This window comes from Lycorma delicatula, chromosome 2 (assembly GCF_047948215.1).
Source record: "Lycorma delicatula isolate Av1 chromosome 2, ASM4794821v1, whole genome shotgun sequence".
NCBI lineage: Eukaryota > Metazoa > Arthropoda > Insecta > Hemiptera > Fulgoridae > Lycorma > Lycorma delicatula.
Window position 1 is genome coordinate 36,266,833 of NC_134456.1, and position 14,073 is coordinate 36,280,905.

At 29.9% G+C, this 14,073-nt stretch overlaps 1 protein-coding gene across 3 annotated transcripts in view; it reads left to right on the forward strand.

Annotated features, from left to right (window-relative positions):
* Window positions 1-14,073, forward strand: part of LOC142320645 (uncharacterized) — a 39,865-nt gene that overhangs the window by 18,640 nt on the left and 7,152 nt on the right. For all 3 annotated transcript variants that reach the window (XM_075358675.1, XM_075358676.1, XM_075358677.1), the window contains exons 5-10: window positions 407-732; window positions 7,926-8,167; window positions 8,838-9,018; window positions 10,290-10,527; window positions 10,799-10,939; window positions 12,337-12,483. In XM_075358675.1, the coding sequence (XP_075214790.1) occupies window positions 407-732; window positions 7,926-8,167; window positions 8,838-9,018; window positions 10,290-10,527; window positions 10,799-10,939; window positions 12,337-12,483 (1,275 nt within the window). The remainder of the gene's footprint in view (window positions 1-406; window positions 733-7,925; window positions 8,168-8,837; window positions 9,019-10,289; window positions 10,528-10,798; window positions 10,940-12,336; window positions 12,484-14,073) is intronic.

The window sequence follows — 14,073 nt, forward strand, 5'->3', positions numbered from 1 at the left end:
TCACTTTCCTAATAAGTTTGAGTGAGATGCAGTTATTTTTGAGAATAACTTTGTCAGTAGAAACGGGACTTGTTTCTCATATCGGCTCACTTACAGCTGTCAGAGATATTGTGCTTAAGAAATAAAACATCCGATCATATCTTTATATCAAGATTTTAATAATGCAAATGTTTAGTCTAAAATGGTTTTCTATGTTATTTTTACGTGCTGTTAACTACTAATATTTCTATAATATGAAAATATAATATTTCTTTTTGAATATGAGAATTTGACAGTTAAATAATTTTACAATAATAGAATAGAGATTTATAACATTTTTTTTTTTTTTTCAGTTAGCACATTATTGAAATAATCAGTGGTCTAATATTAATTGAGTTATTTTAATTGAAGTGTATGATTTGTGTAGGTTGTGAGTAGAGATGGTAACGTCTACACTTGCCTACTGTGTTCAGCAGATGATAAGGTGATGAGCGATCCGAAAGGAATTGCAAATCATATGAAAGATGTTCATCAGTTAAGGTTATATATTTGTGATATTTGTGGCCAAGAGTTCCTGAAAAGATCTGATTTATCTGCTCATTTAGATGATCATGTTACAAATGAAGAGGGTGATTTCCAATGTGAAATATGCAATCGTATATTCTCTAATCTGAGGTTGTACAGAGTGCATAAGCGGATGCATCTACCCCAAATTAAAAATTGGACATGTGATCAGTGTGGTAAACGATATTTGTAAGTATTACATGTTTCATTGTTTTTTCTAGACTGAATCTATATAGTGTTTTAACCACTTTCTACCATGTGACATTTATGTTTAGTAATTATAACATTGACACAATCTCTCCTTCTCCCTCTTTACCACCAAATTTTCTCATTCATTGTTTGGATGTTAATGTTCTCAATTTACCTAAGTCAGTAACTTGTCTGGTATTGAGTCAGTGTACAGTCAGTCTGGATTGTATAAATTTCTCCAATGTACTTCATTTAAAATGTCTCTAATAACTTTTTATAGATGTCAGTTTTAATGTATAATCTATGAAACCGTGTCAGGTACAATAGCATTGTACAATAATGATTCTCTAGTACTTACAAATACTAGAAAATATCTGACAAGTTTTTTTTTGGTCTCGTAAAAGAAGTGTCTTAGGTAAATTTATTTATTATGTAAAAACTTAGATGATATTAATTTATTATTGAAAGAAGAGCAAAAAAATTAACTGCTTTGGCAGAAATTATTGACAATCATAACTACATTTATGGCAAAACATTACTCACTATCTTAGTTCTAAAATTTAAAATATTCCTTAGTTAAAATGAAAATGTTTTGGCTTTTTTGAAGGAAATTATGGAAATTTTTCATTAGTTTCTAAATCAACTAATCTGAATGTTCATTTTCTGCATTGCCTGATCTCACATCAGTTAAGTTTGTAAAGTGTTAAATTTGAAAGCAACTGATTTTGATTTTCTGGCAATAGTCTTATTAGGGTGAATTTAACTACTCAGAAGAAAAAGCTGTATTGCTTAGCAGGTGACTACTACTACAAAGGAACAATATTAAGTAAGGACAAAATATTTAGTTATTGACAGAGGCAAATTTTTATACCAAGGAAAAAGGATACTAAGGTTGTTAATCAATTACCAAGTCTGTTATTGTTTACATCTGTTATAACTATAGTATATTATTTTTTGTATCCTCTGATATGTTCAGCCATATTTTTTATTAAGTAATTATATCTACATTACCTTACAACTTTTCATTGTTATTGCAATGTAAATGTTTTTGAGCCATCAATTAAAAATTCTAATATTTGTCAGATAAAAAAATTTAATATTTAATTTAATATTTGTCTAAAATTTTGCTGATCAAGTGCCTTAGGATTGTGTATAGAAAGCTTTTATAATCTAGTTTGTAGGTATCATTGATTTTTAAATCCTTGTTTAATATAATAGTTCCTTTAAACACAGTACATTTATTTTTTTTCTCATCTACGTGTGATACATAATTGACTCATGCTTATTTGTATTTGCAGTTTATTGTGCAGACTGATTATTGCTTGTCTATGTTAAGTGAGTTTCATGATGCTACATGCTTACATATTTATCTTATCCTTTATTATGGCTGAAATTAGTTTGTTTGCTTTTATACAAACTAGTTATGTATTGTTTGTATTACATTTTAGTCAGAAAATTTTGCTAGTCTCTGATTTTTCTATGAAAAAAATACAAATTTTCTTTTTTTTACTATTTTAATGATGTTAGACTTGTGCTGTATGTTCTAACTATCCATTCATTTTTTCTTATAATTGTCATTTAGGTTATTTATGTGTAAACAAGGTATGTAAATAAAGTAATGAGACTGGTCCAGAAAACTTTTTTATTAACAATCCAATTATACATGGGCTCCATCACCTTCGAAATAGTTCCCTTGGGAAGCCATGCAATGCTTCAAATGGGTTTCCCATTCTTCATAGCAGTGTTTGAATTCAGAAACCAGAATATCCTTCAGTTGGTCAATTACATTTTTTTTTTTTTTTTATATATATATTTTCTACTGTTCCAAAATGGTGTCCTTTGAGGTGTTTTTTTAGTCAGGAACAGGAGAAGGTCGCAGGGACAAGTTAGGTGAATAAGGTGCTGGTTGAGGAACTAGAGGAATGTTTTTCTTTGTCTGATCTCATAAATTGAGAGTCCAGTGTGACAAGGTGCATTGTCATGATGCAGCATCCAGTTGTCTTTGATGGCTGGTCTCATGCGGGTAACTCTTTCTCTTTCAAGAATTTCATGATAAAATATTGATTTACAGTCTGCGCTGTAAGCAAAAACTCCTTATGGACAATGCCATTACTAGCAAACAAACAAATTAGCATGGTTTTGATTTTTGATTTGCACATTTTTGCTTTTTTTGAACATGGTGAGTTTAAAATGTGTCACTCCATGCTCTGGCATTTTGTTTCTGGATTGTACTCAAATATCAAAGATTCATCATCAGAGTAACATTTTTTCGAAAATCAGGATTAGTTTCAATTCGCCCTAAAAGATCACGGCATACTTACACACTGTAATTTTTCTGTTCAACAGTGAGGTTTTTTGGGACCAATTTTGCACAAACTTTTTTCATTTTCAATTAGATTGTCAAAATTTGATGTACTGTGGTAAGGTTCAAATTTAATAGTTTTGCAATCATTCTGACAATCGCCGGTAGTGCTGTATCAAGTCTCTGATTCGCTCAACATTGTTGTCACTTTTTGACATTAATGGTCTTCCAGAGCCTGGATTGTCCACAACCAATTCCTGACTATCTGAAAATGCTTTAAACCACCTAAAAAACTTGAGTTTCATGAAAAGTTTGTATACACCTGACATGACAACAATAGACTAAAAATATTAATACCTAACATAAACCACCCATTCATATAACCATATGTTTACTAGTAACTTTACAGTGTTGCCACTTTGGCTGCCAAAAAAACTAATCTCATTACTTTATTTACAGACCTCGTATACTTACTGTATACATATGTATCTGTAATATCATCTATGTGTGTTTATTTTTATTTATGTTGAATTAATTTAATAATTTTTATCATTTGCATAGTTGAATAATATCTAATTGAGTGTTTGAAATGTTTTCAACTATTGATGTATGGTTTTTCTCTGGTCTAGAACATAGAGGTTCAGCTAGCTACATATGTAGAATAATGGTTTAGTATTTTACTTTTTAGTGATTCATTTTTTAGCATGTGAAAAATTGTTAACCTTGACTAGAATAACGAATATCTCTGTAGATCCTTGAAAAGACATTGTATTTTAATAACTACAATTAAACTTCATTTTGGAATTTTGTTGTATTAATGTGTGGTCTGAGCCCTTCCAAGTTCAAAAGAATCTTCTACAAATTACTAGTCTTTCTGTTAGTGTAGGACCATCCAGAGAAGCATTAATTTATTTATGTTTTGCTTAAATTTGTTTAGCATAATTAAAAATAAAATTATCTCGATAGTATTTCACCATAAATTATGAATCTGATCTAAAATATTTTGTTCTGACAAGGAATGAATTTTTCCATGAAGCATATTTTTCTTGAAAACAGTCAAACTTATTTTTTATATAAGTGTTTGACCCACATAACATGCATTATGTAACTTGTCTGAGGATATATAATACTATATTATCTCTTTTTTTTAATTGTAATAAAATAAATTAAAAGAATTTGTTGATTTTTTTCCTTATTATTTGTGTTTGGTAAATTATGTTTAAACTATAACTTTACTTTGTTATAGTTTAATTTTAAAACATAATAATTGTAAGTGTAAAAGAAAAGTAATAGCTTGGTAGAGTTTACTTTCATGTAGACTAAGTTGATATTTGTCTTTTCTGCTGGGTGACGAAACTAGAGTACTTTTAAGGGTGATAATACTCTCATCCATTGACTTAGTTGGGTCTGACCTCCACCCACTGAACTCAGCACAGGCAGAAGGGATTAAGGATAATAATCTACCAGTAAAGAAATTTGAACACAAGAGAAAAAGTCTCATCCACAGAAGAGAGCTATCTTTCCCACCACTACCTATCAGATTGAAACACCCTTTGAATTTTTTACCTAAGATAGATACAGAAAATGTGCCTATTTATTTTGTTTAAAACATTTTTTCTAATTTTTATTTATTTAAACCAAACATTTATTTCCTTCAGAAATTAGTACCACCTTGAATGGGGTTAGGGTTACTGCAGGAAGCATCCTTGTCCATCCCTGAAATTTTATGATATTAGTAATACTCAGTTGAATTATAAACCATTCAAATAGAATCTCTCACTGAAGACTATTCTGTTGACAAGTGCAGCATAAGTTGTTAAATTAGTTTTAATGTTTGCAACTAATTAAATATGAAGGATTCTTTCTTTAACCCCTTACTGATTTTTTATTTTCACTGCTGTCTTGATCTGTTTTTTTTTTTTACTTAAATAACTTTTTTTGACTAATAATGGACTAGTATAAATAAAATAATAGTTAATTTTTCATGCAAAACATATTATATTTACAAAAACCGTATTACCTAACCTACCTTGATGTTAATAATTAAGGATGTTTTCATATTGGCCATAAACATCATTAAATTATATTTTACACTGTCATTGAAATTATTTTCTTTACTACTAAATATTTTATTCTATTATGATTGTTTTAATAGCTTTTTAGTATATGAAATATTTTATACACAGCCAAATATTCCACTTCGTATACAGTTATCTTGAGTCTTTACTTTTTATTGTGTGAACACACTACACATCTTCTTGAAGCATTTACTCTCTTTCTGTTTGTGTGTACATACTCTGGAAAGTGCCTTTCCTTCAACATCAGAGGATCCTCTTCTAGTAGATGGTCTTCCTATTTTTGGTTTGGCTAGAAAATCTTTTTCAACAATTGCTTCCACGAAAGCCTCTCTAAATTGCAGATGTGTGTACTGTCCTCCACATTTTTGGTGAAAAATATGTGCTTATATGCACATAACCTTTTTGTACCAAATTTTGTTTCTTTCATTCAAGAGAGTATGCTCTAAGCATCTGATCACTTTTGTCAACACCCTCCCATTTAAATGTTGTAATAATTTACAATTGAAGGAATGATGGCATTTTGCCCTTTTCTTCTTGCCTCAACCGGAAGAATTTTGTGCTGAGTTGACAAACATAACATATCCGTTTTATCACACCACTTCAGTAGTGTCATTTGACCGGACTTTTCACTCAATGCTCTTTCAATTTTTATTTTACAAAATCCTTAGGGACTCCATTACACTTGACTGTTCCCACCAGGTCAGAGTCTTCATCTTTCAAAACAATAGCCAAGTCTGGACTACAATAGAAATTGTCGGAAGCAGGTCAATGCATCAAAGTAAGTACAACATTTGTTGCGTACCATAATTTGCATTATGGAGTAGTTCTGTTTCACTTACAGTATAAGTAAGTAGCTTATAAGTGTATCCTGACTTTGATTCAGATAAAACATAGGTTTTGATTCCAAATCTAGTTCGTTTGATTCTTATAAACTGGACAAAACTCTACTCAACGAAGAATGGGGTTGCAAATAATGGTTTGTTTTTTTTGTATAATATTTATCAATTTCAAACTTCCAAATCATTCCATGCAAAATGTAGACTGCAATTAGTAAAGATATTTCTTTTTTATCTGCTGGTTTCACCCTTGAAATCATGAAAACTGCTTCAGAACTTTATTTGACTGAAAATTATCTGCATGTATCGTTCGTTTGGTTTGTAATTATATCAATCAGTTCATCAGTTATAAAATTGAAAAATACTAAATACATCATTTGGATCAGGAATAACAACATTTATACTTCTTTATCTAGTAAAGTTGGAGGGCCTACAAAAGGAATCAGACTGATAATAATTTGCCCATTCAATATTATTTTATTACTTCGAATAGACTTATCTGCACCAACTTCATAACCGTAATCATCATCATCATTAGGTTTATAACAACGATATGTCCTCACACATATCATCTAAACTATCATTATCACTATCAGATTGTAACTGGTCTAAAATATCAATTACAAGAAAACAACATATAAAGCTATTATAAAAAACCCAAGAACTACCGGTTTACAAATATGCGGTAAAGTTTATAAATTAATTTAAAAAGCATACACACAAGATTCAATTACATAACAACGGCTACAACCCGAAATAAACATGTAAAAATACTCGTGAACAAGATGTAAACAACACTCCATTCAAGCCGTATCAGCCGTTTTACGTATGATGCCTTAGAATGCAACGAAAACGCTTTACTAGTGCTGTATACCATTGCAGAATAATGATGAACTACATTCAAAAATGATCGCTGGAATATTATGATAAGCGAATTAAAATTAGACAAAACTCTTAACAGAATATTACAACAAAGGCCCTTTTTGTGCGTATTGGCTACGTTGGAATATTCCATCATAGTCCAGTAAGGGGTTAAATGAGTCCTTATAGAATTATCTGTAGTCTAATATTATTTTTCTGTCTAAAGTAAGGGTGATATTGACTTCTGCAGTAGGATGTCTTGTTATACTTGTAAAAAATGTTCTCCCTGTTTGAAATGTTAAATGAGTAACAGTTGAGGATGTGATGGGCTGTTTTAGAAATATTTCTAGTCTGTTGGTTTTGTGTTGGTTCTTTGCTTTGTTTTTGATTGTCATTTCTGTCATTATGGAGGTGAAAGTATTCATGTTGAAAATAGCAAAGTTCTAAATCCTCTAACCTACAAGTAAAAATAATCACTTCATCTGTATTACTTAAAAATACTTTTCATGCAAAGAATGTTTGAAAATGTTTTTTTTTGCCTTTATGAAGTTGTAATCTCTTTAGCTGTTTCATTTGAGTCCTATTAATCAATAACGTGTATAGAAATACAAATTAGTAGTTTACAGTGCAGCATAAAGACAATTTATTTGAATTCTTTGAAATTAAGGTACTTTTCTAACTCATACCTTTTATTCCCTACCATTATTGTTTTTAAGAAATTTTATAAAAAGTAAATAAAATGGAAATATAAGTCCTACACTTTGCATTTATATTTTTTATTTTTTTTTTTAACAGCACATAACCATCATATCTTAATAAAGTTTATTACTATTTTCAGTTGTAATTTTCATGTTAATATAGTATGTTTATAAATACAACATTGTCATTCATACCACTACATTATTGCATTATTTATTATTTGCACATTAAATCATCAAAAATGATGTCTTCATGTAAAATTTTTGAGGGTTGGAAATGACACTAAAAGAAATAGCATGCCTCTATTTTCTGGTACTTAACTTGTTTCAATTTGAGTTGTGTTCTTCATTGCTAAATCAATATTACATTTTTAATAGCTTAATAAATTACTTTTTAAAATATGCTGTTTTTGTTCAGATCACGTAATATGCTAGAAGAACACATGAACTCTCATACAGGTGTTCGACCTTATCAGTGTGGTGTCTGTGGAAAAGACTTTGCATCAAAATATACGTTCAGATCCCATGAGAAGACACATACTGAACGTCCAAGGCCTTTTGCTTGCCCACAGTGCCCAAAGACATTTCTTACTCAGCAAAATTTGCTTCAGCATGAACGCACACATTCCGGAGTCAGGAATTATGTTTGCCAAGAATGTGGTATGTATTTATTAGATGTAGAAAAAATTATCTACTTTAATTATTTATTTTTTGTTAGCATCTATTGTCAGTTCATTATTCTTTTTCTTTTCTGTGCCAGTCTTTTAACTCAAATACATTTACCAAAATTAAAAATATTCCTTGTCTGTTTATTCCAGTGTTTCTTCTCCTGTGATTTCTGTAGATTCCTCTAAAGTTAACCAAATGATCAAACCTGAATGGATGTCTTACCATACAACCTGGCAACATAGTTTTTTCTTTACAAGATTTTACTATATTTTCTTCTCATATTGAATCTTTCTTCATTTTGAACTTTATCAACCTTAATTTTCAATACTTTCCTTAAACCTTGTTTTATAAAATCTTATATTATATATATATATATATATCATTTTCTTTTTCTAATTCAAAATTGGAATCCATAGTTTATTACAACTTTTACAAAAAAAGTTTGATAATTAGGGTAAAATTGGCAATATAATTTTAAACTTTAAACCTTTTTATTAAATTAAAGGAAGAATACCAATCAAACTTTGTGGTTTAACACATTTTTTCATGGCTCCTGTTTTTTGAAAGTATAAGATCTGGTATAAATTAATACAATGTAATGTAAGTTCACTGGATTTGGTAATTAATTTTAAGTTGATTAATGAAATATTATTTTTTACAGGTAAAGGATTTGGTACTGCTAGAAACCTTGAAGTGCATTGTTTAGTGCATACAGGTTATAAACCTTTTATTTGTAGATTGTGTGGTAAAGCATTTGCCAGGAAAGCTGAGATACGGGACCATGAAAGAACTCATACTGGGGAAAAACCATATCAATGTGAGTTCTGTGGAGCTACATTCAGGTATGGATTTTTGTCAACTGACCTCACCTTTATGCTTTTCCAATAATTGTGTTTATGTTATTTTATTTCACACTGTTTGTTGCCAGGAAAATCAGTTAAAGAGCGAATGAATTATTTACTTTACCGATGACATGCATTATTCAAATGATATAAAAGGCACTTTTTGTTTTTTAATTTTTCTTCTTTAGAATAAGTAATTACACTATAATGAAGCTTGTTACACTTTGACTTGAATATAACAAAAACATAACTGATGAGCTTCATTTGCCATAACTTTGAAATTTAGAGGAGATTAGAAGCGATCTTCTAGACTTAAATTATGTGCAAGAATCCATTTAGAATTCTCAGTGTAATTCTGATTAAAATTTGACTAAAGATTTAATAATTACTAGTGTTATAAAATAAAGTTTGAAGTTAAATGTTTGGAATTTTAAGAGATAGAGTAATATATATACATGCTAAAAATAAAGGGTAGTTTTTTACAAAGACAATCTTAAAAGATCAGATAAGTTGGTAGTCAAAAAGCTTATACAACAATATTAAAATGTCATATCATTGTATTACTACCAAATATTAAAACTTTAAAACAAATGATGTAGTTTGATTAGAAAATTAATTCAACTGAATGTCTTTTTTTGTTAAGTCTTCAGCTAGCAGATGATTGGTTTATACTATTCTCTATATTATATGCTCCTCATAAGCATACCTTGACATATTTTAAAACATTCTACTTCCTCACTTACCTGATTTATATACTCCCAATCTTTATTTTCCCATATTCCTCTATTATCATATTAACTAAACTTAGATTTCTTTGAATAAAGACATCCAAGACATCTGCTAAAAAACTCTGCAGCAGGAGATTAGTGATTACTGCAGAGTAAATTTGACAAACAATGTTATGTGTTAAGCTTCAAGCATTTATTTTCTCATTGACAAAGTGGATATATATTTACTGATAACTGCACATTAGTATAGTTGTTTGCATTTATTTTCTTACTGATATTAAAGTCAGTAAGAAAATAAAGTCAATAAATAAATAAAGTCAGTATTAGTGTACTTGTTTATTGTAAGACATTTTAAACAACATGATAGTAGTTGCATTTATAAACATTCTGTTATATGACTACAATATCTTACAACACAGTAAAAGTTGATAGTAGTTTTAGGTTAAGTTTTTTTTATAATCTAGTATAACTTAGTGTAAGCAAAGAGAGTGAAAACTTATGTTCAGTTAATAATTTTAAGCCACATTTTTGTTTATTTTACAGCCAACGCAGTAATCTTCAGTCACATAAAAGAGCGACACATTATGATGACAAAAGATATAAATGCATGGATTGTGGTAAGGGTTTTAAGAGAAGGCGCCTGTTGGATTATCACATGAAAGCTGCCCATACTGGCGAGAGGCCTTATAAGTGTTCTACTTGCAATGCTACATTCATATATCCTGAACACTTCAAGAAACATCGCCGTATACATACTGGCGAGAAACCTTATCAGTGCGAGGTGAATAAATTTTGATGAAAATTATTCTGTTATATCTGTATCCATATTATATGACTATTTCTTGGTTAGTTCCAGTAACACTGTTAAACTAAACTTAAATTTGTTATTTATTTATATATATAAACACCACCCATCTTGCTTTCTGGAGTTAAAAAACTCTAATGATAAAAAATCAACTAACTAAGCTTTTTATTCATTTTACATTGTTGCTGTTGTTATAAAATATGTTGTTTTTAATTCTTAATTAAATGAATTGAATATTATTTTACAGGTTTGTGGTAAAGCATTTAACAGCCGTGATAACAGAAATGCACACAGATTTGTGCACAGTGACAAAAAGCCTTATGAGTGTCTTGTTTGTGGTATGGGATTTATGAGAAAACCTCTTTTATATAATCATATGCAGACTCAGGTAATTGGTCTTATTGCTTATTTTAACAATTAGTTTTCAGATTCATTTTTTTTTTTGTAATGTAATTTTACATCCTTCTTCTACTGCTTACTTTGTTTATGCTTATAAAAAAACAATTAGTATACCTGTATGGCTTCTTCACCCATGGATATATATATATATATGTTAAACCAAGATAATTTTTTAAATCAAAATGTTATTGATATCTGAAAAAGTACTGGAATCTTTTTATTTTTTGGAAAACTGCATTAAAACTGCTTAATGTTGAAAAAATAATTAGTAATATAAATTTTCACCTACACCTAATAATTAAGTTAGGTTAACAAAGAACAGACTATGAAATAAAAGGAACAAGAGTAATTTAGAAAATATGAAATAAATATTTCTTAGCTATATATTTCCATTAAGTAAGGGCCTTTATACCACAACACAAAATCCAATCAAGTCCTTCAATTACATTGTAACAGATTTCTGAACTATTTTTGTGAGACTATGGTATAATGCAGAATATTTTCCTGGCGAATTTTAAAATCATAACTAGACCTAAATGTAATTTGAGTCACTATCATAATTGATTTTCTTAAAGCATTTTCTGTTAAAGAACTTGCCAATTTTTAGCCAAAATAAATATTTTATAACTTTTTTACTTTTCATTAAAATCTTAATTTTATAGTAAATATTAAATGTGACCAATAACTGCACCAAATTGCAGTGTTGTAAAAAAGATTTTCAAGAAAATTGTCCCTTAAGATAACCTATTTTAGTTTTAATTTAGTTTTTTAAGGATTTTCCTATACTTATGTAAATTGTTTTGTATTACTGACATAATGCAACAGACAAAGATTCCTTTTATGTCACATAAATTTGGTAGATTAATTTTCATTTACAGATTTCTTCCCAATTTTGTAAGCTAGTAACAATTAGTTTATGTGCAGTGTAGAAGTTTTTCATAACTATCAGTCATTAAATATAAATTGTTATCTTCAATTTTTATATGGGTCATTGCAGAGTAAAATGTCAACCAATTTATCAAAAATTGATAACATAGAATTTCAAATGAAAGTTTTACATTTTTTCCTGGCTTTTTAGAAGATAAGCCTATGTAAGGTCTTGCAAAGAGTTCTAAAAAGAAAACTCTTAGATTTATTTAAAAAAAGGATTAATGATACTGAGTGCTTTCTCATTTAACTGATTTTATTCCTGGCAAGGGATTATTATTTTTAAATTATTATTAATTTTGATTATTATAAAAAATTTGACATTTTTATAATTCTTATCATTAAAGTTATAAAAGAGTTATCAGTTGTAATAGAACAAAGAATAAAATTTCATAGATTTTGTTTTGGATAATTTTTAGTAATGTTATTTTATATTCTATGAATAACTTTCTTTTTCAGGGACATTTAAATGATACAATTGTTGTTAATCAACCACGATTAACTACAGAGGAAGATATGATTGTACCACCAGGTGCTGAAATGACTGAGATGACACTTGTGACTGATAGTGAAGGCAATCATAAACTCCTTCCTGCAGATCAAGTGGTTAGTAAAACAATGTAATTGAATTTTTTTTATTTATGATGATAATATGAAGGTTGTCTGAAAAGTTTTGAGCATAACTTAGAAATACTTTTTTTTCTGTCAGTATAGTTTCATTTTTCAACTAAGCCTCCTTTCAAGTCAATACACTTTTTCCAGCAATGCTCTAACCTCTTCAACCCTTCCAAATAGTAGCTGGCATCTTTCTCTGCAAAATAAGCATTTACGTATGCGATAACCTCCTTGTCTGATGAAAATCTCTTTCCTCGAAATGAAACTTTAAGGTTAGGAAACAAGAAAAAGTTGCTTGGAGCCAAATCTGGTGAATATTTATTGATCAAACAATTCAAAGTGCAATTTGTGAATTTTAGCCATGACGACCGTCAAAGTGTGAGCAGACACATTGTCCTGATGGAAAAGCACTTTCTTCTTAAAGTGTGGTCGTTTTTTTGCAATTTCTTCCTTCAGTTTGTTAAGTAATGATGCGTAATATTGTCCTGTTATTTTTTTTACATTTTTAAAGATAATTCCATTACTAATCCTGTTACTATCCACAAAAAAAAAACAGTCACAATCACTTCCTGGTTGATGGAACAGTCTTTGCCTTTTTCAGAGCAGGTTCACACTTTGCAGTCCACTGTTTTGACTATTGTTTCATCTCAGTAGTGTAGTGGTTTCATCTCCAGTTATGAATCAACATAAAAAAATCTTAACTTGTTTGGCTTAAACTGCTCCAGCAGGACCTTGGAAATGTTCAGTTGATGCATTTTTGGTCCAAAGTTAGCAAACACGGCACCCAGCGTGCGAATAGCTTATGCATATCCAATTCTTCAGTTAATATATGACAAGCACGTCCTTTCAATATGCCCATAGCCTCTGCTATCTCTCTAACCTTAATTTGTCAGTTGTCCAGTACCATTTGGTGAACTTTTTTGATAATTTTGGTGGTGGATGCTGTTTTTGGCCATCCGGAACACTCATCATTAGCCGAGCTGGTACGACCATGTTTAAATTCAGCTGTCCATCTTTTCATGATGTATTGTTTTCATAGGTGTATTGTTTAAATGTAAGTGTTAAATCACAGCATGATATTTGATTTTTTCAGTTTTCACAAAAACTCCTCTTACTCAAACAACAACTGACCATCCTAAATGGCTGAAATTTAGTGAGTACTTTCAACGCATGCACGAATACATTCCCTAACTTTTGTCGACAAGTGCTGCGATCTTCATGTTGAGACTCCTCTGCTAAAGAGGTTTGTAATAAACCTCCCTTCACCACTCGTGTTGAGCTACTTTGGACTTGATTAATTATGTAAAACAGTCTCTTCGAGCAAAGTGGCAAGGTGATTGGACGGCCACCATTGATAACAAACTGCAGCACATTAAACATTCTGTGTTGCCTTGAGACTTCTCATGCAGAAAAATTCATCATGAGGAAATGGTCCTCTATTGATTGCGATTAGGCCATAGTAGAGTAACACATGAGTATCTGATGTCAGCAGGTCACGCATGACTATGCGCACAATGCAATTGCCGCATGACCGCGCACCACATTTTTGTGGATTGCATTTGTTATGTGGCTTTGCATAGT